General features: G+C 41.4%; 1 protein-coding gene across 1 annotated transcript in view; it reads left to right on the plus strand.

The window, feature by feature from the left end:
• The window catches only part of SAXO1 (stabilizer of axonemal microtubules 1), a gene marked incomplete at its 3' end in the record, with an annotated part of 138312 nt that extends 111080 nt beyond the window's left edge, over nt 1-27232 (plus strand). Inside the window, exons 2-4 of the mRNA XM_080709564.1 lie at nt 3674-3853; nt 13750-13952; nt 26229-27232. Of these exons, the coding sequence (XP_080565690.1) occupies nt 3674-3853; nt 13750-13952; nt 26229-27232 (1387 nt within the window). The remainder of the gene's footprint in view (nt 1-3673; nt 3854-13749; nt 13953-26228) is intronic.
• Nucleotides 27233-27658: the final 426 nt, after the last annotated feature.

Genomic DNA, 27658 nt, shown 5'->3' on the forward strand with positions numbered 1-27658 from the left:
TGTCCATCTGACTATTAAGTTTCTAAGACTGGCTTTGAACCTGCAATCCTCCTGTCTCAGCCTCCCAAGTACTAGAATTACAAGTATCTTACTATTAAATAAACATATCAGATGCTGGGCTAGCTTCTAGGATATAGAAATTTCAGTCTTTATTCTACGGAGCAGGATAAACAATGAAAGGACATGGGGCTTGGGTGTTATGGGTCAGTATGGAAAAGAGAACAAACTCAGGTAAGAAATATTTTTGGATAAGAGTGTTCACTGTTTCAAAGTGAGACATGGTTTCAGTCGATGAACATTAAGTCAAATAAAATTTTTTCTATAAGCCGGGCCTGGTGGCACAGGCTTGTAATTTCAGTACTTGGGAGGCTGAGACAGGAGGATCACAGGTTTGCAATCAGCCTTAGCTACTTAGTGAGGCTCTCTTTAGACTCTTGTTTAAAAAAAAAAAATAAGGCTGAGGTATAGCTTGGAGGTAGAATGCCCTGGGTTCCATCCCCAGTTCTGCAAAACAAAACAAAACAAAACAAAAAAACTTTCCTAAAAATATATGCTGATATAATTCCATTTAATGAAACTATATTATCTAGTTGAAAGTTTATTATACTGAAATCCACTCTCATGATACTGACCATATTGCAGTATTTTGCAATTAAACTCATTTTTTGGGATAAATACAGCATGTTACATTTTAAAAAAGTAACTATGGAAAGGGGATATAATGGCAAGTTTTACTGGTTTAGAAAGCAGGGGCATTGGAGAGGGAAAATATTGTTATGCCTACAGAGTCCATTTTATTGCAAATGCCTGACTCCAAATAATCCTTAGTAAAATTTGATTTTTTCTTCAGTGTATGAGGGAATAAAATACATAGAGGTATTTTTGTTAAGCTGTACTGCTTGGTGTTTGATCTGAGGTTTGTAGGAATCCTAAAATGATATAATACTAACTGGCTCAGACTGAAATACCAGATAATTGGACTGACTGTGAGCACAGAAATGGTGATATTATCTAACATTTCTATACAGGGGAAGATGTTTATTATGTTTACTATGCAAACATATTAGTTTATCTCTGGATCAAATAAAATATTTTAATGTACCCATCAACTATTTACCAACAATTAGGAAATATTTTATTAAATGTATGTAAATATAGTCAGCTTTGTGCATAAAATGTGCATTTTGAGAAATGGGAACTAAATTTTTATTGATGGAATTTCAGGTACTTATACAAAAAGGACAGCATTTATATGGAAGGTTTCCTTGAAGATAATTAGGAATATAATACTCTCCCCTTCTCTGTGTTTTTTATTTCCTTAGTTTCAGTTACCTGTAGTTAACCACAACCTAAAAATAGTAAATGGAAAATTTTAGAAATAAGCAATTCATAAGTTTAAATTACATGCCATTCCAAGTAGCATGCTGAAATCTATCCCCATCTCAGTCCTATTTTGGCCACAAATCATCCCTTATCCAGCATATCCACACTGTATTTGCTACCTGCCCTTTAGTAACCATATCAGTTATCAGGTAACTAGACGTGTTTATGTTCAAGTAAACCTTATTGTACTCAATGATGACTACAAAGTCCTAATGTTGGAGATTCAGATATACAAAAAAAGAAAAAAAAGCTGTGAAGAGCTTCCTTTAAATGAAAAGGTGAACGTTCTTGACTTAATAAGGAAAGAAAAAATATCATAGGCTGAGGTTAAGATCTGTATAGTAGGTTAGTCTCTTACTGTGCCTTAAGCTTTATCATAGATATGGTGAATAGGAAAAAATAGTCTACATTGGGTTCAGTACTGTCTCTGTTTCTGGCATCCACTGGGAGTCTTGGAATGTATTCATAATGGAGGAGGCAGCATCTAAAATATTTACCACTTGAAATCTGTTATAAAATAAAAATAATAAAAATTAAAAATATTTACCACAAATCAACAGTTCTTTTATAGTAAAAATAAAATGTAAATGAGAATTTTATACGATCTTAAGGTTTTTACTACACTCACATCTACAATGAGAAGAAAATGGGTAGGACTATCTTTAAAGGTCCTCGTTAATATGCGCTTCTATTCATATGGCGATACATGTGTTGATAACTTTTTTCTGAGGGTGGGAAGCTTAAAGAGATGCAAAGAACACCAGTGGTGGCAACAATATGTATGTAAAGTGTTGGGTTTATTAATAGCAGAAGCAGCATGCCAATTATTGCCTGAGAAATAGCTTACATAGCTTCAGGGAGTTGTCTCTTTTTCTTAAATTTTTTCTACTCTTCCCCATGTGCTACCTCAGAGTTCTGTGTATTTTAGTTTCTATAATTAAAATGTAAAAACAATTCCACGTCATTCCTTGATATAATTAAGTTGAAAATCACTAAGGGTTTTTGCTGGTGTGCTGATGCCTGATGATTCGAAGTAACCTGCTGGCTCATAAGGATTGTGTGTGGGCACACAAACAATTTCTATGCTGCTTGCTCAGTTTTTGACAGCTTCAACTTGAGCTGCCCTTTGTCTAGCTGAAAGGAGATTGTTTCACTTATTACCATGCATTTTAGATGGAAAAGCTCATTATTTAAAATATCATATATTATTTGCTTAGTTAATTTCTATAATGTATATTTATAAATATTCACTCAATAAGTGTTTACTGAATGTCTACTATGTGCCAGGAAGGATATGAGGTAGTAGGGATGTAGCAGGGAATGAGAAGGTCCTGAGCTGGACAGACAATAAAAGACCTTACAAACAGCTATGCCAATTAGAGGTCACAGTAAGTGGTGAGAAAGGCACATGCAGGGAGGAGGGGAAAGTGGTGGGGTGCCCAGGGGCAAGAAAATCAGTGGAAACCTTTCTACGGATATAATAATTGAGGTGAGACCTGAGAGATAAATGAGCACGACTTTCAACGTGAAAATGGTTTCACATAGTTAAAAGGTATTTGGTGGACTTTTGGAATGCATAAAAATGCTGTGTGAGACAGTGACAGTCTGAACCAACCAGTTAGGAAAGGTACTAGCCTGGACCTAGAACAGAGTCTTGGAGCCCCCCCCCCCCTTAGGTGAGCAGGAGGCCCTCAATTGACAGGTTGTTGGGTGGCCTCAGGAAGGCCAGAGGGCTGCTATAGCCATTGGCTTATTGTGCTGTGGAAGTATTTTAAGTGTTTACAGAGTATTGTGGTATCTAAACATTGACTGTACTAGTGTGTAATTTTATGATCCAAGGCACTTGACCAATTTCAGTTAGAGACTATCTTTTAATTATTTATTTTTAATTTTTAAATATTTTTGTGGCACTAGGGATTGAACCCAGGGGTATTTTACTTCCAAGCTACATCCCCCAGCCCTAATTTTTATTCTTTATTTTGAAAGAGGGTCTCACTAAGTTACTAAGAGCCTCACTAAGTTGCTGAGGCTGGCCGCAAACCTGAGATCCTTCTGTCTCAGTCTCCCAAGTGCTGGGATTATAAATGTGCACTACCATACCCAGCTATAAACTACCTTTTAAATTCTGGCTACTTCTCATAGTCTAGGAGAGAAAAGGAAGGATTAAGTTCTGGCTTTTAATGTTGACAGGCATCAGATTTGATGCTCTGACATTTGGAAGATGTGGTGTGGTCCTGCTGCATGCAATATTCCCAAGAAGGAACCTAACGGAGCTCTGTGTCTTTTCTAGGCGGCATCACTGTCCACATGTCTCTACCAAGATTTATGATAAAACAGAGAAACCATGTCTTCTCTCCGAATACACCGAGAACTACCCTGTCTACCACTCTTACCTGCCCAGAGAGTCCTTCAAGCCCAGACGGGAGTACCAGAAAGGGTCTATACCAATGGAAGGCCTGACCACAGCAAGGTAAGGACAAGAAGTGTTAATGTGTGAATGTGCAGCACTAAAGCACAGTGTAATGTTAAGGTAATATGTATAGTATAAATGTACTAATGTACAGTATTAATGTATGGTAAAAATGGCTTAATGTACTAATGTATAGTATTAATGTATAGTATACATGCCTTAATGTCAGTGTAGTATATCTCTGAAGGAAAAATTTGTATTTATTAACCTACTTAGTTGTTGCCAAACCCTCTCCTAAGGAGAAAGGAAATGAAGCCAAGGGATCTTTGAGCTTGGTGGGAACAGCTGGGTGCGGCAGCTTAGGAGGAGAGCTAGCCAAGACCTTATCTGATGCTTGACCTGAATCAGATTACTTTTATGCTAAGCAGTTACCTTAAATGACTTGGTTTAAGCACAATGTTTCTGGGTCCTGATGCATTGAAACTTGCTTTCCCAAAGTATAACTTTTGTAAAGTGTCTATTTAGTTTACTTGCCCATTTTTTGATTGAGTTATTTGTTTTCTAAGTGGTGAGTTTCTTGAGTTTTCTGTATATTCTAGATATTAGTCCTTTATCAGAGTAGTAGTTGGCAAAAATTTTCTCTCATTCTGTTGGCTTTCTGTTGAGGTTCTTGATAGTTTCCTTTGCTGAATAGAAGCTCTTCAGTTTAATGCAATCCCATGTATTGATCCACCTTTTAATTTCTTATGCCTTTGTGGTCTTGTTGAGAAAGTTTTTACCTGAGCCTAATGTGTTGAAGTGTTGGAACTATGCCTTCCTTGAAAAGATTCAAGGTCTCTGGTCTGATTTCCAACTCTTTGATCCATCTTGAATAGACACTTCACAAAAGAATTCAAATGATCAATAAATTTATATAAAAACAATCAGATTATAAATCAAAACTTCCCTGAGATTTTACCTCATTCCAATTAGAATGACAATCCTAAAGAACACAAACAACAACAAATGCTGGCGAGGATGTAGAGAAATGGGAACTGATATATTGTTGGTGGAATTGTAAATCAGTACAACCACTTTGGAAAACAATATGGAGGATCCTCAGAAGAATGAGAATGAACCTATCATATGGTCCAACAATATCACTTCTGGGTATCTACCCAAAAGAATAGAAACCAAATTACCAAACTAATATATACCATACATATATATGTTCATAGCTGCACAATTCACAATTGCCAAACTATGGAACCAGCCAAGACATCTATCAATAGATGAATGGATTACAAAACTATGGGATATGTACACAATGGAATTTAACTCAGCCATAAAGAAGAACAAAATCATGTAATTTGTGGGGAAATGGATGGAACTAGAGAACATTATGCTAATTGAGATTAGTCACAAAAAGCAAAAAAATATTGGATGCTCTCCTTAATATGTGGAAGCTAGGGGGAAAAAGAGTCATAGGAAGAACTCTAGACAAAGAAGGAGAAACAACCATAGATGAGCAAATAAGGAGACATAACTGAGGGAGATGGGAGGAGGGAAGAGGGAAATTCCCAGATGTACATGATGTACATTCACAAACATATCAAAGTCAATCACTAAGCCAAACATGAGAAGGAGGGAGGGGGAGGGAATGGGTGGGAACTGGGGAAGGGCTAAATAAGTGATGTGTGCATGTATGCCTCTACCATCTTGTACCCCATTAAGATGTATGACTACAATGCACCAATAAAAACAATAACCAAGAACCCCCCCCCCAAGTATAATTTATTTAACAATGTGGGGCTTCAGTTTGCCCAGAAAACAACATCTCTAAGGACTTAAGAGATGTGGGCCATTCCTGAGCATCGCTTTTCATTTGAGGAAACCACAGGCGACACCAATGATGAGTCCTAGGCACATGTAAAAGGTATTAATTCATAGAACAGGATGAGAATAGTGTCAAGGAACAACCTGTAAACTTTGTCTTCTGTGGATCTTCTCATCTTTTTATATCTGATTTGCAGGAAATCGGGAATATCTTATGAGATGTAAACTTATCAGCTTCAGATATTGTTATCTTAGGAAGATGTTTCTTGTCCTAGAAGCATAGAAAAGGGTACTTTCAGGGTTGGATGTTTATTGCACAAATTTTAGAACAAAGAAAAACCCTCACTCTGGCACAAGCCCCTGCCCCATGGTCGGCTTGGAGGCCCCACATAATCTCCCTTCACCTTATGGTGCTTTGCAAAACAAAACTTAACCTCTAACCTGTCCTCATCTCATGTCACCTATAATAATAAACAGATCACCCAGAAGGCCCACGTGCCGGGCCACAGCCAGAACAACAATAAATAGAGTCTACAACAATATGTGGCTAAAGGGGCAGAGTGCAGTTACTAAAAGAGTTTCTAAAATAAGCTATTAATGATCATAAGGGCTTCAAAAAGGAAAAGTGGTGGAAAAAGGGTTACCCATGGAGAGGAAAAGGACAAGACATGAGTCTCTGCTCCTCTTTATTTTCTAAGGCAGAAAGAGAAGTCAGGAGGAAATGAACAGAGAGCATCTCTTCTCCCTTATACCTCAATTTCATGATCTCTCAGCCTCATGCCGCCATGTTAGGCACCAGTTTTAATAGACCAAGAGGAAAACTATGCAACTTTCAGGAAATGTGGATAAGCCACCATTAGGGTGCTCCATCAGAGGCTGTTAGGGGAAGGAGTGGGTCAGCCCTGTATCTGCATAGCTTGGGGTCTGCACAAATTGTCACCCTCTGCCCCTAGGACCCTTATCACTACAGCATCCCACTGACTTCCCTGTCTAAAGGTTGACTCTGAGCTGGGCATGGTGGCACATGCTTGTAATCTCAGTACTTGAGATATGGAGACAGGAGGATTGCAGGTTCGCAGGCAGCCTCAGCAACTTAGTGTGAGACCCTGTGCAACTTAGTTAGACCCTGTATCCAAAAATAAAACATAGGGCTGGGGATGCAGCTAAGAGGTAGAATGACCCTGGGTCCCATACCTATTAAAACACACACACACACACACACACACACGCATGCATGCACGCACGCACGCACGCATGCATGCACACACACACTCAGATGACTGACTCTGTTTTGTTTCTGAGGCTGGACACAGGGCTCCCACCTGCTGAATGATAGTCATGTGGCCCAGGGCCTGGCTGGGTTGGTGATTAAGACCAGACACAAAAAACACCTGGTTTCTGGAAAGGTTATCATCCCAGCATGAGGCGTGAGTACAGCTGCACACAACTCTTACTGACCGTAAATCTCGGGGATTTACAGCAAGTGCCAGAAGGAGAATGCTTGAGATTTCCAGCTCTTCTTAGTGTGAAACAGTTTCTCGTAGCCCTTGGCTATTCTCTTGCATAGGACTTACCTTTGGTTCAGATGTATCTGAGATCAATTTATGAATAAGAGGTTTGCACTTTAAGCCTCATTTCCCTTTAAGCACGTCTCCCTGTAAAACACTTGGGCCCCATCTGAGACAATATTTCTCTTAGCTAAGCCAGGTCCCTAAAGATGGACAAAATGAATGGCTTCAGAAGAAAGTAAGTCTTCGGTGGTGTTTGACTGTTATCTGGAAAGGAAGGGGGACCATGGGTAGAGGGCGATGGGGAGACAAAGGCTTAAGAGAATTGGGTTCAGACCTGATGACTCTGGCCCAAAGGCCGAGGACAAGGAGTTAGTAACATAGATTCTTTCATTTGTCAGTAAAACTTATTAGCAAAGGGGGAAGTGCTCCAGCCCTTATGGAGCACTTCTCCCTATGGAGAAAGAGTGTTTGGTGTTCTTTACACAAAAGCCAGGGCAGAAGCAAGAATGTTGGTACCAGGCTTGAGTCTTCACCAACCTATTGAGTTTTATACAATTTCTGTTCAAATATAGAGTCAAATTCCCTACTCAGAGTTATACCACTGGGGATATCCTTCTCTTCCTTCATAGATTAGGCCTGAGATGGATGACATAGAGATCAAGTTCTAAGCACTAGAGTCACCTAAGCAATTTCAGAGCCTTGAAATCATTTTGAGCCAGGCATGGTGGCACACACCTATAATCCCAGTACTCGGGAGGATAAAACAGGAGGATCACAAGTTCGAGGATATCCTCAACAACTTAGTGGGACCCTGTTTCAAAAATAAAGAATAAAAGGGGCTGGGAGTGTAGCTCAGTGGTAGAATGCTTGTGGTTCACTCCCCAGTTAAAAAAAAAAAACCCCAACAACTTTGATACTTCAATAATGTGCATCTTTGATTAAATTTGTAGAAAATTTGGTTATTATTTCATCAAATATTTCTTCTGTCCTGGATGCTTTATTTATTTCTTTAATCTGTTCCCTCATCTGTTTTCAGATTAGTTCCTATTAATCTATCTGCAAGTTCATTGGGCTTCCCTCCCTCATCTCCATTCTGCACAGCCCATTACCCAGTGAATATTTTACTTCAGATCTTGCATTTTTTTCAGTTGTAGATTTGCATTGGGTTTTTATATGCTTTATATTTCTTGTCTGTGATTTTCTATCTTTTAATTCATTATGTCCTTATTTTGCTTTTTTTGTTGAACATAGTTATAACAGCTTATCTGCTAATTTCTTATAATTTTTTTTGTGGCACTGGAGATTGAATCCAGGAGCATTCTACCTCTAAGCGACATCCCCCTCAGCCCTATTTTATTTTGAAACAGGGTCTTGATAGGTTGGTGAGTCTTACTACTTGCTGAGACTGTCTTCAGATCTGCAATCCTCCTGTCTCAGTCTGCCAAATACTAGGATTACAGGCATGTACCACCATGCCTGGCTTATCTGCTAATTTCAACATCTGAGTCCACTTGGAGTTGGTTTCCATGATGATTCCTTTTGTGTGTGGTACTGGAGATTGAACTCAGGAGCATTCTACCTCTGAGCTACATCCCCAGCCCTTGTTATGTTTCCTTAAGGAGACTCTCAGCCATTTAGCAAGATGCTGTTTCAACATAAGGGCTGGGGACTGATCCTCCTGTCTCAGCTTCCCAAGTACTGAGATTACAGCTGTGTGGCACCATGCTGGGTTGCTCGCTCTCTCTCTCTCTCTCTCTCTCTCTCTCTCTCTCCCCCCCCCCCTCTCTCTTTGTTTATCAAGCCATTTTGGGTCAGTTCTGGACATTGCCATGTTGTGTTGTGGCTTTTTGTCTGTTTACTTGTTTATCAGGGAGATAACTTTATTGGACTCAAAGTACCACTTCATGTCTTGGGAGGCTTCGCAAATCTCAGTCTGGCCCTCTATTTTTACCATGGTTGCTTAAAGTCTTCCCCAGGCTGGTGGGTCAAGCAGAGCTGTGAGTACAGCTGTATATGGTATTTTGACTTTCTGCCTTTGGAGTGCTCCTTCCCAGGATCTCTTTCTTATTTTCAAGTTCCTGCAGTTGCATCGTATTTGGTCCTCTGGTTCTTTAGTCAAGAAAGAGAATAAAGAAGTGCTTAGCTTGTAGCTGCCTGGCCTGGCACAGCCTGGAGCCTGCCTTCAGGCTGGGAGCTTAGAATCCAGCATTTAGAGCTGGGTGTGGCGGCACACACTTGTAATCCCCGTGATTGGGAGGCTGAGACAGGAGGGCCGCGCAGGGTCGAAGCCAGCCTCAGCTACTTAGTGAGGCTCTCAGCAACTTAGTGAGACCCTGTTTCCAAATAAAATATAAAATAGGTCAGGGAGTATAGCCCGGAGGTAGAAAACCTCTGGGTTCCACCCCCAGTATATTAAAAAAAAATCCTTAGCAGTTAGTGGAAAACTTAAGCAGCGAAGACTCATCCAGAGCCAAGTACTTCTCTTACCTGTTGGCTCTGCTCCAGAATCTGCCTGTATTGATAACTCTTAATACATTCAGGTGGTTTTAGTTTATTTCTTCCCCAGAGTTTATATGAAGCAGTGGCAGATGTTAGCTGGGCCTTATTAGTAAGTAGCATCTGAGAAGTTGAGGGTAGAGGAGGAGAGAGATACGGTCTAACCTGAATCCTGGAGGTGTGTACCAGAGGCCATCTGTCTCAGGGATGATGAGGACTCTGTGTCCCACCAGGCTCAGTGCCAAGAATCAAGTGTAGTGATTCAGCCTGGGGCTCTTCCTCACTGGTCTGGGATGGGCTGCACAGCTTGCCTGCTTACTGACATGGCCTCCTGAGAAGGGTGCCTTTGACCCCAGGGGAGTTTGAAAGTCATATGTGGAAATGTAACAAATTCACTAACAGATTAGCATCCCCTAGAGGAGACTGAACAAGAGGAGGACATCCTTAGCAAGACCCTGTTTCAAAATAAAAAATAAAGCTGGACGTGGTGGTGCACACCTGTAATCTCAGTACTGGGAAGGCTAAGATAGGAGGATTGTAGGTTTGAGGCCAACCTTAGCAACTTAGGCCCTCAGCAATTTAGCAAGACTGTTTCAAAATAAAAAGAGCTGTGGGTTGTCTCAGAGGTAGAATACCCCTGAATCCAATCCCCAGAACCAAAAATAAAGTAAGCAAGTAAAGGAGAGGGGAAGAAGTAAATCTACAGGTAGGAAATAGTCCCTCGTCAAGGTTCCCAAGAGAGGGAGAGGATTCAGGGTAAGGGTGAAAGAGAATTGCTTTGGCAAGAAGAGGGAGACTCCTCTTGACATGGATTCCATTTTAATATGAATTCCTTGGGCACTCTAACAAATTCTGAAGTTTGCATATGTATTAAAAACAGCTTTTATTTTTTAAAAGTATTTCACGACCCGTTTTTGAAATGGTGAAAGTCTCTATTTCCCACTTCTAGGCTTCTGACCTCACTTAGCTGGTATGCTATTTTTATTTTCTCTTTCCTTTGTCAGAGTCTTGTCAAACACCTTTCCTTAGTTTTGTCAAATAATCTGAAGTCAAGTTGTTAGGGCGCCCTCAGCAGGGCCACTTTAACCTTTACTTAACTGTGAGGTTAACTTCTGGCCTTCCATACTATATAACTTTTATAGCTACTTACCTGGAAGAAACTTAGATCTTTGACAGATTTCTTTTTCTTTTTTTTTGGTTCATAGTCACAGTGGGCACAGGTTCTGGGAAATACAGCACAGGAAGAGAGAGAGAGGAGATCCACTGTTCTTTAAGAAAAAAAAAAAAGGAGTCACTAAAGCTGAGCTATTTCTGGGAAGAATAAAATACTTTTCTTTTACACGAACTTAAAGGCTATAAGATTATGTGTGATTGGGGACAGGCATTTATGTTGTGGTTAATGATAGGTTTCAGTGAATGTCCTCAACATAAAAACATAATGAGAAAACACATAAATTCTGATTAAATTGACTCGTAAGCCATAGTGAGTCTTTTGGGGGTAAGCTGTAGATGAATCAAACATTGTTTTAAACTTTTCCTCTCTTCAGAAGCAGATAACTTCTCTGCATAATAATTTGCTTTGCCGGGTGTGGTGGCGCACGCTTGTAATCCCCGTGCTTGGGGAGCAGAGACAGGAGGACCGCGCAGGTTCGAAGCCAGCCGCGCTGGCGTAAGGGACCCTGTTTCAAAAATATAAAATATAGGTCTGGGAGCGTAGCCCAGAGGTAGAAGGGCTTCCAGGAACCCCAGTACCACCAAAAAAAAAAAAAAAATTTGCTTTACTTCTAGTTGGTCAGTAAATTCAACCATAGATGCACATTTACAAAGAAACTTGAATTTTGTGCTGAAGTAGGTTCTGTAACAATTCCATCTCCTACACATGGTGAGCAAGAATTTCCTGCATCTGCTTTTGACTTGGAGAGACCGACTTCAGGGTATTCTATGGCTTGGTGAGTTTGTTGGTGAGCCTTTGTTTGCTCTTTTTCTGTGAAAGTGGCAGGCAGTAATTGTACCTCAGTTGTCAGAGCACCTGGCAGCCCTTAGGAAAAGTTCTCTGAGAGGAAGTTGGTGTCTTTGGTAGGAGTGACAGCAGATTAGAATGTGTGGCCTCCAGGGGTGGGTGCCTGGTGCAGGTGGGCTCTGTGCAGCCCAGGCTTCTAGCTTTGCTTTTTACTTTTGCCTTTCACACCTCCTGATGTTTATTCCCTGGCAGTGAAGAGGGCCTGGCTTGAGCAGCCATCAGTGAACACAGGTTTATGAGGGCTGAGGGATATATGGTTTCAGGTTGCCTCAAAACCCCACTGCATCCTTTCCGGAAGAGGGAAGAAGTCACTTCCCTTGGGAGAATTCCCTTTAGGACACAAACTTTCGAACAGAAAGTTAACTTTCCAGCCAACTGTTTATTTTTTTGGGGGGCATTTCCACCTATCTCTGCAGCCTAAAGCCTTACCCTCCTGGTTCCCTGCTGCAATTGGTTTAGTCTTGAACTGGCACCAGGATGAGCTGTCACTAAGAGGGATTGCTCCAAGGAGTGGAGCTGACCTTTGCTTTCTCCCTTAGCTCATTCTTAAGTCCTGATACATATGGTCAGCTTCCAGAGTCTTAGGCCTTCAATTCCCCCTTGTTTGCCAATAGTGGGCCCCTGGAAGGGCAGCCCAGGCTGCAGGACCTGCACTTGCCAGTGAGATGTATTTTAAGAACTATCTGGAGGATATTATGGGAGTTCCACTGAAGCATCTCCCATTTCCCCCTCAGAGCCCTAGAGAGACTAATTCTCCAACTTCCTAACTCCTTCCTCCCACCCCACCAAGCATTCTCAGGACCTGGTTTGGGTTTATTGACAACCCTGTGCATAATTCATGCAAGACAGGTTACAGTGGAGTGTGTTACCTTTGCTAGTCAAGCATGGCTCAGTAATGCTGCTCCAGATTTTGACCAGGAAGTAGGTTTTATTGGTGTTTGGGCCTAATGTTTTCCTGTCCGGAAACCTTCCCCTTCCTTTGACTGGGCTGCTCTGGCAAGCGCTATTGGGAAAATCTACCTTCCCCTGTCCACTTGGATGAATGGGTTCCAGGCAAAAATGGCCTGTTGGGTAAAGCAGAAGCCCTTGAGAGAAAATGTTAGCATACAGAGGTGGAAGCTGAGACTGTCCTGGTGGGCTCCACAAGCCCAGGCTTAGCCGGGTGCTGCCAGGATGGCTCCCGGTGTGTGGCAGTGGCCCTGGGCATAGAGTGTGATGCTGTGGGAAGGCCTTGCTTTCTGATGAGTAAAAACCATCTTGCTTGTTTGATCCTTTTCACGGTGCCCGCATAACTGAGGCACTAAAGCCAGCTAACAAAGAAATGGAAGACTTAGGGTCTCCAATTACTGCCATCTTTTCTGTGTTTTCTGGAAGGTCAAGTAGATGAAGGAGATAAACATTAGCAGGAGAAGCTATTGGGAGAGCAGAGGAAAAGGTGGGACCTATCTGAAAAGTGGAAGTTAGCTCTGCAGCGTGGGGGTGGAGGGGCGGGCTGGGTGAGCAGCTGCGCAGCGGAGGGCCTGGCACCAGTGCCTCCCTTAGAGTGAGGGTGGGTGGGTGGGGGCGGGGGTGGTGAGGGACAGGAGTGAGGCAAGGGACAGGTCCAGGGCAGCTTATAAATCATTCTAGAAAGTTGGGTTTTATTTGGAAGACTTTATTAAGCTAGAGAGAGTTTATTCCGGCCATGCCATGGGGATTGAAGTAGAAGAGGAAAGAATGGGGGAGGAAGCTGGCGTGTGGGGGCGGGTAGGCCATCGCATGATCTGAGGAGTAAGAAATACTCAGGGATGAGTAAAAGCCAAGGACGAGGAGTAAGAAATGCTCAGGGTATGAACCAAGGGCGAGAGAGAAACTGAGGTGCTGGAGGGGCCACTCCTAGTGAATTAGAGACTACGGAGCTAGAAGGGGATGGTCAGGGTGACGTTCAGGTGTCTGGAGTGGGTGGGAAGGGAGTGGGGTGCCTTTCTCCAAAGTGGGGAGCAGAAGAGAAGAGCAGTTGAAGGACAGAATAGAAAAACTCTTCTTAGCAAATGTTGGTACAGGTGAGTTGAGTGGAAAACAGGAGCCTTATTCCAAGGTTAAACCCTCATGATGTGTACTTGTTTTACTACCAGGAGAGATTTTGGGCCTCACAAAGTGGTGCCAGTGAAAGTCCACCAGCCCGACCAGTTCATCCCAAGTGAAGAGAATATGGATCTAGTCACGACATATAAACAAGATTACAACACCTACCCAGTCAGCCGAGTGGGCCCCATCAAACCTCGGGACAGTAAATATCCATGTGGTGACAAGATGGAGTGTCTGCCTACTTACAAAGGTGGGGAGTAGTGGCGGAGCAGGGTGGGGGAAGGGTGAGCCGAGACACCAGGGCAGGAGATGCGCTTTCTATGCACATCCCCTAAGTGCAGAGGTTACCTATTCCTGCAGAGACCAAATCTGGTCAGCGGCCCGTTTTGGTATAGCTGGAGAGCCAAGGATGGTTTTAAAATTTTTAAATAATTGAAAAAAAATTAAAAGATTATTTTTTTTGAAACATGCAAAGACGACATGACCATCAAAGTTCAGTGTTCACAAGTAATCTTATTGGAACACACAGCCCTATTCATTCATCTATACATCACCCATGGCTATTTTTGCACTATGTGGCAAAGTGGAGTAGCTATAACAGACTCTACAGACCACTGGGCCTAAGATATGTAGTATCTTGCTCCTTATTGAAAATATTTGTGGACCCATGCCTAAGCTTGATGTTTGAATCCTACAGTGGAGAAGCATTTCAAATGTAAGCCAGTTAGGTTCTCCTGACTGTTTTATTCATCCACTTAAAAGAATATTTTAATGTAACATATATACAGAGAAGTATATGAAATTTGATTGAACAATTACATAAACCGTTCTTGGATCAAGAAATAAAATATTAGTACTAGTACTTTTCAGTCACCTCCCCAACAAGAATGTGGCCATTTGGTTGACATTTAACACCTTAGTTTTACCAGTTTTCAACTTTACATAAATGGGATTATTTATTTTCTGAAATGGTATATTTAGTTTTCATTGACACATACTAATTTTTTGTATTTATGGGGTAAGATGTGATGCTTCCAAAATACATGCATATTCTGTGTAATGCTCAAATTGGGCTAAAAACATATCTGTTTCTTCTAACACCTATCATTTTCTTATGGTGAAAAACATTCAAAATCCTTCTAGATTTTTTATCTTTTACTTATTTTTATTTATTAATTTTTTCTTCTAGCTTAAAAAAATATAATGCCTGTGGTCATGGTTTATGGAGCTGTGAAGGAAGCAGAGTGACCTGCCTCTGACCCTCTATTAGGGGACACAAGATATGGGGCCTGTGTGGTATAGGAAGTATAATAGTCACTGCCAAAGACAGACCAGTGAGTGGAGGCTAGGTTTGTGATCAGTAGCTCTCATGCATATCATACACGCTGTCGTCCTAGGAAGGCATGCTCGACTGCATCTGTGAAAAGCTTGCAGACTTCTAAAGGACTGGGATAGGGGTTATTTTTATTTAACCAGGTCAAGCATTGTGGCTGGAGGTGGGAAGGCTGGAGGGATGGAAAAATCTTCCTTAAAGAGTTCTAAATCTATCTGGAGGATGCCACAGGTAGTTGAGTTTCTTTGCTTCTTTCAGGAATTGATATCCAGGGCTGAACTGGCCCAGCCTCCTCAGCAACCTGGTCTCTGTCTTATACTCATCTTTAATGTCTTCCTCCTGACTCTCCACGGCTATCTTCTGTCAAGCTGCACTCTAGGTGTAGCATACCCCACAACGACCCCACGTCTGAAGCCTTTCTGCACCCCAGTGTCCTGTCCTGGCTTGCTGCTTCTCTATTTCCACCAAGAGATTGGCCTCGCTGGGACCTTGGGTCTGTTGATGGCTCATCCTTCTTCTTCACCTTCAGCCCTTTCTGTATCACGCTTTCACATACATCCTCTTCCAATGTCACTGCAGCCTGTCTTTATCAATGCCCTCAACACTCTCTCCCTTCCGGCTTTTTGTTGCTTCTTTCTGGTAAAGCTCGAATTCTGCCTTCTTCATGTCTACACCTGGGCATGCATTTGAGCCCTCCAGCCTATCACGCTCTTATCCATTTCCACAGAAAAGAACCAGGGAAGTCTTTTAAAATGATACCTAATCTGACATCATCTCTACTTAAAATACTCAAATAATCATTGTGGTTCTTAGGATAAACTCTCGAAACTTTCACTGACTCCTCTGTTGCTTTGTAGGATCTGGCTCTTGCTCCCAGAACCCTCTGCTTCAGCCTCGGGGCCTTCTATCTGTCTTTCCTCCAGTTCTGTTCTGCTGCAGAGCATTTAGCACATGTGATTTCTTCTCTTTTCTCTGTCTAGCACTCATTCTTTTGCTCATGTATACAGTGGCACATTCTTTTTTTTTTTTTTTCGAGTCTGAGGATGGAATCAAGGGACATTCTACCTCCAAGCTGCATGCCCTGTCCTATTTTTTTTATTCTTTATTTTGAAACAGGTCTCACTAAGTTGTGGAGGGCCTAAGTAGCTGAGGCTGTCTGCAAACTGCGATCCTCCGGTCTTAGCCTCCTGAATTACAACCGTGCCTGCCTATGGCACATTCTTTAGAGGTCTTCCCAAGACCATCTTTCATATCAGACTGGATATGCCAAGGGTACCTTGTACTCTATTGTCTTATAACTCATTGTGATGTCTTGTTTTGGTTAATATTTGTTTTGTTGGCAGACTGTAAGCTCTAAGGGGAGCAGGGACCTGTCTCTTGTTTTATTTGCCATTTACCTCCATCATAGCAGGCTTTTAGGAGTTAATACAACCGGGACACTTGCCTCTGTAGGGTGTGTTCTCCTTTTTCATCAAGCATTTACATGAAGGTAGAAATGGGGTGCTATGGACACTGGGAGAGTAGGACAGAAGAATGAAAGTGGAGCAAATGTTTACCTCCAATGGGGTGGGATTGGGGACTCTGAGTGGGTACATCCAACTACAAACTCTCCTTTGCTCTATACCCTCCTAGTGGGATCCCTTGTTTATAAATCTTGGTATACCTAAGAGGATCTTCAGAGCAACTGCCTGCTAAGTTCAGTTCTCTCTTCCCCACCTTGCCTTAGGTGCAGGAAGAGGTCTGGAGATGAAAAATGCTCCTTGCTTGTTGTCAGAGTTAGTAACTACAATGGTTTATTCAATGAAAACTGCTCCCTATTCCTCCCCAGCAAACTCTTTGCTCCTCAAAATAAATACACACACAGAGAAAAACACAAAACACAAAACAACCCCAAACTCGTGCTTTAATCTCTTCTACCTCCAGCTTTTCCGTATTCCCGTATTTCCAATATTCCCATATTCTTTGTCCAAACTGCCCTCTGCAAACTATAGCATAGTGTTCTGCTGTGAAAACTAAACCATGGGTCACATTTCCTTATTGCTAAAGTGAAAGTTGTAAAATACTGTTTTCTTTTTTATTGTTTTCTTAAACTTCTGAGACTTGTTAACTGCTTACCAACTTAAACAGAAGTAATAAACAAATATTTGTCAAGCATCATCTGGACTGCCCAGGATGAGGGTAAAGATAGGCAGGGTTTTTGTCCTAAGCACATATGAACCTGAGGTTGGATGTCGTAGTTTTCCTCTAAAGTTCAGATTTAAAAGCAACTCAGTATGTGTAGCTAGATATGACTCATAGATGCTAGTTTGCAACATATATCTTAAGTTTTTTGAATAATGCTATCTATCTTAGACTCTTGTGCTGCTATAACAATAAACCGGAGACTGGGTAATTAATAAACAATCAAAAAATTTTTTTTCTTCTGGAGGCAGGGACCCAGCAGACTCAGTGTCTGGTAAGGGCCTAGTCTTGGCATCCAAGATGGTGCCTCATTGCTGTGTTTTCACATGGTGAAAAAAAAGGGGGGGGGCTAAGCTAGTTTCTTTCAGTCTGTTTATAAGACATGAATCCATTCATGAATACAGAGCTCTCATGACTCAATTATTTTCCCAAATTTTGGGAGACATTCAGACCATAGTGAGTCCTTTATTGAGTTATTTGGTCTTTTATGACCCTATCATATCATGGCTTCTGGAATTGGACCATAAATGCCCAGTATCTGTATTGCCAGACCTTAGAAAAGGGAATGGAACAACCAAAAGTTTGTTAAAGAAATTAATGATTTTTTTTTCATTTTGTATTATGGATTGAATTTAGGGGCATTCAACCTCCGAGTTACACCCCAGTCCTATTTTATTTTTATTTTGAAACAGAGTTTTCCTATTTTGAAGAGAGTCTCACTACTTGCTGAGACTATCCATGAACCTGTGATCCTTCTGTCTCAGCTTCCCAAGTACTGGAATTACAAGCATGCACCACCATGCCTGGCTATGAGTGAACGTTTCTGAACCACTGTTTACACAAGAACTTCAGGAGATAGTGTTTGGCAAAAAGTCTACACAATTTTTCATCTAGCCAATTACCCTATAGGTCTGGCCAGGAGCAGGAGTGAAGTTAGGGGAAGGCCCATAACATTTATCTTGCCGTTAGGTCAGTCCTGAAGCATTCATGTGTGTATGGAGGGCTGTACCCTTGCTTTACCTCTTATTGTGTTACCCCTTGGATGATTTAATTCTTGTGAAAATTTGCTACTTTTGCTTTTCCCATAGCAACTTTCACTTTAAGGCCATACATTGATTCTTTTTGCAAAGGTGGTGATGGGTGGAACCAATGACTAAGGTCATTAGATATGTGTATTTCAGTGAGTGCCACTATATTTTGTCTATATGCTCTGCTTATATTAGATCTGTGAGAAAAATATTCAAACTTTTTCTGTTCTCAGCCAGCACCTTTTCTAGGATCCAGAAAACCACCAATAAAATATGCTTCAGCAAGCATTTGGTTGCAATTTGTGACATTTTCAAAACACTGTGCAATTGGAAAGATTGAGAGGGTAATTACTTGATGCTCAGCTTTAGGTTTAGCTGATTTTTTTAAAAAAAGGCACATTATTGCATGGAATCCTTTTTAAAGAGGTTCTTGCCAATTACCCGCATGACACTCTAGCCCTGAAGGGTTTTACTGGCGTGTGAATAGTTTGTCTTGTGGAATTCTGAGGTTTTTCAGGGCCTTGTGGAGGTTTTTTTGTAATAAATATTGGGTGGAGGAAGTCAGGAGGCTGAATAATAATGTGGTTTCAGCTATATTGTTGGGTATCAGAAATCACATGAGGCAACTTTGAGTTAAGGACTCTGTTTTCTCAACACTTCATCTATCACAGAAGAGGGTCAGAAAAGTCTTGTCCTCTTCACCCCCGAATACCTCGAGGCAGTGTGCAGGTACGTACAGGTAGATGCCTCGTTTCAGTGAGGCCTTAAGTCTGGGTGGAACATGTGGTTTATATTCAGCAAGATGGCTCTCTTTCAGCCCCCTAATGCTTTCAAGATGCTGATAGAGCCATTAATGGCTCCGGGAGAAAGATTAGATTTTCAATTAAAATGAAGTCAATTTTGAATAAATAGTTGGTAGTATTACTGGCCTAATGTAAACTGAAGAATGTGCCTGGGGGTGGGAATGTCAGGAGTTCTGGAATGGTGGAGTAGGGAGTTTGGCAAATCCTTTCCCCAAGAAGCAATGATAAAATTAGACAAAGTGGTAAAAAAAAAATCTACCATTTCTAGACTCTGGAAATCAATCCAAAGTATATGACAAGTTGAGAGCCTTCATTTAAGAAAAACTATCGAGTCTAGGTTCTGAACAGTGGGCATCTGTGGGCTTTATCAGAGTCACCTGTTTTTCTACCTGTGCCCCAGTGCCGTGTGTGATGGTCCGGCCTAGGCAGGCTAGGCTGTGCAGAAGGAAGCTCTGCTGCCAGCAGGGTCTGAATTGATTGGAATGGAGTGCATGCCCAAGGGTTTTGAGAAAAAGAGTAGTGATCGCAATAGAAAATAAAATAGAGGACAACTTCTGCAACTAGTCTGAGGTTTGCAATACTAACTGTGACAAGCAACAGTTAGAGAAATTGAGCAGGAAGATCTGGAGAATGAGACAAGCACAGTGGGCCTTGATAAAGTCATACATATTCCAGGTGGTCTGGAAGTTTGTGCACAGGGCTGTGTTGTGTTACAGGCTTAAGAGAAACCAGAAAGAGGCCAATCTATCTACTGCCCTCTCCTGCTCAATGTGAGGCCTAGTGTTTGTGCAGAGGAGGCATGAGAAATTTCAGCAGAAAATGAAATCCAGTGTAGATTTGAAGGCTATCTGATCTTTGACGGTGTTCACTAGCTCACATATGATCCATCGGCAAAAGGTGGAAGCTTTACTAAAGTTCCTAAGTGATTAAGTATAATTTCTATTCAATCACTGGCTGATGTCTAAACTAGGCCGACACAGGGTGAAGCCAGGTTTGAAAATAGAAACAATTAAAAATCATTAGCAAATAGATCAGTGACCATACTACAGGAATGATAAGATGAAATTAGTGCAAATATTTTAACCAAACATAAGCAAAAAAGAGCTCCCAGTGGAAGGGTTAGAATTCAGCGTTGCTGCAGACTGTTTTATAAGGTGTTGAACCTTTAACAAGAAATTATGAGACATGAACAGAAAGAAGGAAGTATGGTCCATGTATAGGGGAAAGAAAGCATTAAGTAGAGACTATCTTTGAGGGATCTCAGATGTTGGACCTAGCAAATAAATGTTGAATAAACATATTAAAGGGATAGCAGAAAACCATATTTAAAAAATGAAGGAAAGTATGGTAACAATTGCCTATCGAATAGAAAATACCAATAAAGGGAAATTGTATAAAAGAACCAAATGAAAATTCTGCAGTTGGGGAATAACCAAATAAGAAAATTTGTTAGAAGGGCTCAGTAGTAGATTTGAGCTTGCAGAAGAAAGAATCAGGCTGGGCGTAGCAGCTCATGCTTGTTATTCCAGTGCTTAGGGGGCTAAGAGAGGAGGATCACAGGTTTGAGGACAGCCTCAGCAAGTAGTGAGACTCTCATGAACATAGCCAGACTTTGGTTCAAAATAATAAAAAACAATATGGCTGGGGTTGTAGCTCAGAGGTGGAATGCCCCTGGGTTGAAATCTCCAAAAAAAAAAACAACAAAAAAAGGGGAAAATGAACATGTCAGAGATTATCCAGTCTGAAGAACATAAAATAAAAAACTGAATGAAACTCAGGCTTGTACACTGGGGGAGGGCACAAGTCTTATTCCAGACAACATATTACTGGATGCAAATCCTAAGATATCCTCCAAAGCCTCTTAGAACTAATGAGTTTATGAAAGTGTTAGTCTTGAGGAGAAATATAAAAAAAATTCCATCAAGTGTAACAGCATACTCAAAATGGGAGCCCTCAAAAGAAAAAAGGACATAAAAATATTTAAAGAATTGTTCAAACCTCACAAAGATATTTATCCATACACCCAGAAGGTGCTATCCAAATAGGATAAACACGGCTTCACACCTACTCACCTTACAGTCTATTGAAAGACAAAGATGTAGAAAGGAGCAAAATGAAACATCATATAGAAGGTAATGACATTGTGAGTCACAGAGATTCTCTTCAGAGGCAATGACAGACAAGGCAGTGAGCTAACGTATTTGTAGTAGTAAAAGAAAAAAAATGTTATTCAAGAATTTTTTTAATCAAGAATTTTATATCCATGATATGTTTCAAAAAATGAGGCAAAATACAGACATTCTCCAAAAATCAAAAAGTTGTATAACTTAACTGCCTTACCATAACAATCAAGCTAGTCCTTCAGGCTGAAAGGAAATGATACTAGATGGTAACACATCCATACAAAAAAGTAAAGAGTAATTGTAAATATAGCTAGGTTAGCATAGAGGTTTTTCCCCTCTTAATTTAAAAGGCAATTATGGAACAAATGATGAAACTGAAGGGTTTCAAGAATGCAAGGTTAATGTAACATCAGAAAGTCAATTAATGTAATATATCACATTAATAAAGAGACAAAAACCACATGGCTGATAAAGAGGAAACATTTGGCAGAGTCCCATACCCATTAAAACTCTCAAAAGGCTAGCAATAAACCAGGTGTGGTTTATTACACATGGTAATAAACAGGCGCATGCCTGTAATCAGTACTTGAGCGACAGAGTCAGGAGAAAGGATCATAGGTTTGAGGCCAACCTCAGCATTCTAGTGAGAACCTGTTTCAAAATAAAAAGGGTTGGGGGTATAGCTTAGAAGTAGAATGAATCCTGGGTTCAATCCCCATTTTTTAAAAAAGTTAAGAATAGGAGGAAACATCTTTAGCCTGATAAAGAACATAGACAAAAAATTCCATAGCCAAGATGATTCTTAATGTGGAAAGGTTAAATGCCTATGCCCTCACCATTTCCATTCAGTGTTGTTTTGGAGGTTCTAGCTAGTGGAATAATACAAGAAAATAAATGCATCCAGATTAGAAAGGAAACCATGAAGATTTTTTTTTATTCCCAGACAACATAATCCTGCATGCAAAAATCCTAAATAATTCACATAAAACTTTTAGTACTAATAATAAATTAGTTTATCAGGACATCAGTTTTGGAGAGCAATGTATACAAACCATCCACATTTCTATATACTAGCATTGGCAATACAATGAAATTAAGAAAGCAATTCTCAGATTTGGGAATGTAGTTTAGTGGTGGAGTGCATTATAGCATGTCTTGTATGGCAAGCCGTGGGTTCAATCCTCAGCACCATAAACACGAAACAGTGTTATTATAAGAAAATAGTTCTCTTCCAAATAGCCTTAAAATGTTTTATCCATACTTGGGATACATTTTAAAAATCAGTGTTAAGACTTGTACAGTGAAAATTATCAAAATGCAGAAGAAATATTTAGACATGTGGTGAGACTATGTTCATGGACTAAAGGATTCAATACTGTCATGATGGAGCTCCTTCCAAATTTTTTGATTCAATGCGATTCCTATAAAAGTCCCAGAAACCATTTTCTTTTTAGAAATTGGCAAAGTAGCTAGGTGTGGTGGTACACACCTGCAACCCTAGTATTTGGAAGGGTGAGACAGGAGGATAGCAGATTCAGGATCAGCCTTAGTAACTTAGTAAAAGACCCTGTTTCAAAAACACAAAACAAATAACAAAAAACCCACCACCACCACCACCAACAAAAAAACCCAACCAAACAAAACAGTAAAGCAATACAACAAAACAGAAAACTAAGCTGGGCATAGTGATACATGCCTATAATCCTAGTACTGGGAAGGTTGAGATAGGATTATAGGTTTAAAGCCTGCCTCAGCCATTTAGTGAGGCTCTCAGCAACCTAGAGAGATCCTACTTTCAAATAAAAAATAAAACCAGCCTGGGGGTATAGCTTTGAGGTAGAATATTGGGTTCAATTCCCAGTACCAAACAAACAAAAACCCTCCAAGCCAGGCGTGGTGGCGCATGCCTGTAATTGCCATGCTTGGGAGGCTGACAGGAGGATCACACAGGTTCGAAGCCAGCCTCAGCTACTTAGTGAGGCTCTCAACAACTTAGTGAGACTCTGCTTCCAAATAAATATAAAAAGGGCTGGGAGTATAGCCTGGAGGTAGAAAGCCCCTGGGTTCCACCCCCAGTACCACCAAACAAACAAACAAACAAATAAAAAAACCAAAACCAAAAAAAAAAAAAACCCAAACCTCCCAAAACTAAAAAGGCAGGTGTATAGCTCAGAGGTAGAACACCTCTGGGTTTAATCTCCATTACCATCCCCTCCCCAAAACACACTAAAAAAAGAGGAACAAAGTTGAACTTAAATTTCCCAATTCTAAAACCATGGTAATTATTTTAAAACCATGGTAATTAAGTCTGTGATACTGACATAAAGACAGGTATAATGACAGTGTTACTGAATTGAGAGTGCAGAAACAAACCTTTTGGTTTACTGCCAATTTTTATTCACAAAGATGCGTAGGCATTTCAGTTGGTGAGAGGGTAGTCTTCTTGATGAGTGGTGCTGGGACAGTTGGACAGCCACATACAAAAAGATGTACTTGAGTGCACATCATACTGAAAAAGGATCAAAGATCAGTATAGTTCAGTGGTACAGCACTTGCCTCACATGCACAAGGCCCAGGGTTTGATCCCTGATTCTGGGGTGGGGGTGGGGAGAGGATCAAAGATGTAAATATGATAGTTAATACAGAAAATCTTTGATAGTTTGGCTAAGGCAAGAGTTTCTTAGTGCATTTTTTGTTACGCAAATGATACCCCAATAAAGCTGTTAAAAATGTGTGTGTGTGTGGACTCCACTGACGCTGGCTATTTACAACCGAGGCTCCTGGGAAGCTGCACTTGTTCTAAACCTTTGCAAAGCTGTAAGAGAGTACCCTGTGGATTCAGAGCGCTCACTAGGTCCACACAGGCTCCTTCAGGCTTGGTAATTTATGAGCACAATGGGGCAGTGTAGGTCTTGGTGATAAGCCAAGTGTTTTGAAAAGGCAGCAGTGTGAGGTGGTCCAACTGCAGTGCAGACTGTTTCGTTCATCTCACCTGGACTTTCCAGTGATGGAGTGGTCCTGAGGCTCTGTGTGGTGAAGTCGCTTTGGCAGCCCCCGTAGAGCTGCCTGGGGACTGTCTGCTCCTCAAGATTGTGGGGCCGTCTCTCGTGCAGACTTCCTTTGGGCCCAGGCCTCCCTTTATCTTGGCCTTTCCAGCCCCCAGCAGAGATTTTTCTTGAGATTGAAGTCTCCTAAAGATAGCTGGCCAATATTTTCCATTTTTCAAACATTCTGTTCTCCTTCTCCTATACATATTCCCTGGTTATTAGTTTTGAACCTTCACTCTCTCTATAAAAAGTGTCAGTACTCCCAATTGTCTGGACATGGCTTTGAAATCAAGTGTATGGTTTAAATTTTCCTCTTATTTTTACTTTGTGTCGGTGTATCCAGAATAGTGGACTTTGCTATGGCATATTTGTATATGCACATAACATTATCTGATTAGTTTAAGTCCCCAGTACTTCCTCTTCCCCTCCTGATCCCTTCCCCTCACACCAATAGACCCTACTCTACTGGTCTCCTTTCTATTTTCATGATACTCTGTTTTACCTCTGGTTTGTAAATATAAGAGAAAAAAAATATGATCTTGGACTTTCTGGGTCTGGCTTATTTCACTTAACATGATGTTCTCCAGTTCCATTTATTTTCTTACAACTGACATAATTTTGTTCTTTGTGACTGAGTAAAGCTTTATTGTGCCACATTTTCATTGCTTATTGATCTGTTGATGGATACCTCGCTAATTCCCAACACTTGGATTTGTGAATTGTGCTGTTGTAAGCACAGATACTGGGGTATCACTACAGCATGCTGACTTTAACCCTTTTGGTTAAAGTCTGAGGAGTGGTGCAGCTGGGTCATGTGGTATTTCCATTCCCAGTCTTTTGAGGACCCTTCATATTGATTTTCATAGTGAATGTGCTAGTTTACAATCCTGCCAACAAGATAAAAGTATTCCTTCTTTCTCCACGTCCATGTCAGCATTTTTAAATTACTTTTATTCTTGATGATTGCCATTCTATCTGGAATGGCAATGAGATGAAATCTCAGTGTAGTTTTGATTTTTATCCCCCTGATTACTAAGAATATTAAACACTTTTTAAAAAATTCCAGTCCTTAACTCACTGGCCATGTAACTTTTGGGCAAGTTCCTTGGCATCGCTGAGCCTTGCTTTTTGATATTTGTAAAATGAAAGCAGTCATATTCTTCACAAAGGGGTTTCATGAAGATCAACCAAGATCATGTTTGGAAAGGCTTGAGCAGAACTGGTGCCTCATAGTCAGGATTCCTTGTTAACCAGAGTAGAGTGGGTCAGGCCTTGGGTTCAGTTTCTAGCCAGGGAAGCTGGGACAAATTCTCTAATTTCTCTGTGCCTCTGTTTCTTCACCTATAAAATGAGTACTTTGATCACACCCACTTTATTAGGGCTACCCAAAGATTAAATGAGTTAATATATAAAGCACTTAGAATGCAGCCTTATAAGTTTTAAACAAGTGGCAGCTATTGTCTTCTCATCAGCCAACACAATGTTCTTATTCCCTTGGGGTAGCACGTTTAATTTACATGGCTTAGATGTGAAGTTACAGGGACATGATGGCTACCCTGCAAGACGACCAGGTAGACCTAGTGGGTTTGGCTGGCCCTCCAGTGGTGGGTGTGAATCCCTGCCTCACTACCTTCATTACACTGTATTTTCCTGCTCACTGCATAGAGGAAAGGAACTAACTGCCTTGGGCCAGAGAAGGCGGTGGTTGGAATTCTCTGCTGGAATGAATTCCCGAGTCTCCCACAATCATGGCTCCTCTAAAATCCCAATATGCAATTTTGTGGGGTTTGGTGAGAACACATTTGTCCATTTATCTTGTCTACACTGTTCTCTTCTAATGCTGCAAAGTGGAAACACCAGGCTTTTGAGATGGTAGCAGGGATCTGCTTTGGACTCCTCCTGTCACAGAATACCTCCTTGGAAACTGGCTCATGGCTTTGGGAACCTCTAGAATGCATCCAAGTTGGGTGATCTGCCTTATTATTCATTATGTATTCTGCTTTAATTTCAGCTGATTATTTACCTTGGAACCAACCAAGACGAGAGCTACTTCGTCCGGATCACAAATACCGGCCAGCATCCACCAGGTTCGACAATAGGACTACACACCAGGATGATTACATCATGAAGAGCCTCGTGAGTACCAGAAGCTGCAAACCTCCAGCCATACCGAAGCTGTGCAACATCCCCTTGGAGGATCTCACTAACTACAAGATGAGCTACGTGCCCCATCCTGTTGAAAAGCGCTTTGTGCATGAGACAGAGAAGTTTCGACCCTGTGAAGTCCCCTTCGAGAGCCTCACCACCCACAAAGAGTCGTATCGGGGCCTGATGGGGGAGCCTGCCAAGAGCCTGAAACCCCCAGCCAGGCCTCCTGGGCTAGACACACCATTCTCCAACACCACTGAATTTCGAGATAAGTACCAACCTTGGCCGACACCCCAGATGTTCTCCAAAGCTCCTATCTCCTATGTTCCTCCTGAAGAGAAGATGGATCTCCTGACGACTGTGCAAGCCCATTACACGTACCCCAAGGGTGTTCCTGCTCAGTCCTGCCGACCAGTACTCCCAATTAAAAAGAGTGGCCGCTTTGAAAGCTCCACCACCAACAAGGACGACTACAAGCAGTGGAGCAGCATGCGCACAGAGCCCGCCAAGCCCGTCCCCCAGATGAGCATGCCCACCGAGCCCTTGGACTGCCTGACCACCACCCGGGCCCACTATGTGCCCCACCCACCTAGCAATACCAAGAGCTGTAAGCCCCCTTGGTCTGGCCCTCGGGGAAATATCCCTCTGGAAGCTCAGACTACCTATGGCATCAGCTTCACTCCCAAGGAAATGGGCAGGTGTCCAGCTTCCTACCTGGAGCCCCCTGGCTTCGTCTTTGAGGAAGTGGATCCTTCAGGGCACAGGATATATAGGCCAGTTTCTCGGACAGGTTCTCGGAGGGCCAGCTGTCTTTCTGTAGGTGATGCAGAAAACCCTAACCAGAGGGAGTTGGCAGTGTCGGCCTGATTTTTAAAAAAAATGTTATTTAGAAATTGCACAATACTTTAAAAAGCAAACTATTGAGAATTATTCACATTGGAAAAAACTGAATTCCCCAAAATGGGAAGGAAGAAAGAAAGAAAAAGAAAAACGCAAACAAAAGAGCATCGTCACCAATTCCAGGACACTTGAATAAAATGAGAATAGCTTGACTCAAGGGAAATGACATTTAATCATGGGGTCGTTAGCTCCTTGCCACCCTCCCCTGCTGTCTCCCCCTCTTGTCTCTTGAGTCCCTCACCCTGCATTCATGGAATCAAAGCTGGTCTCAGGTTTTCTCTGATTCAGATGTATCTTATCAATGCAATCATTGTATAAATTGACACAATGACTAACCCTTGTCAAGTTTAAGTGCCAAAGAATAAACTTTATTCTAGGCGGGATTGAATCTGC

The sequence above is a fragment of the Muscardinus avellanarius genome (genome assembly GCF_963383645.1).
Source record: "Muscardinus avellanarius genome assembly, chromosome: 13".
NCBI classification, from domain to species: domain Eukaryota; kingdom Metazoa; phylum Chordata; class Mammalia; order Rodentia; family Gliridae; genus Muscardinus; species Muscardinus avellanarius.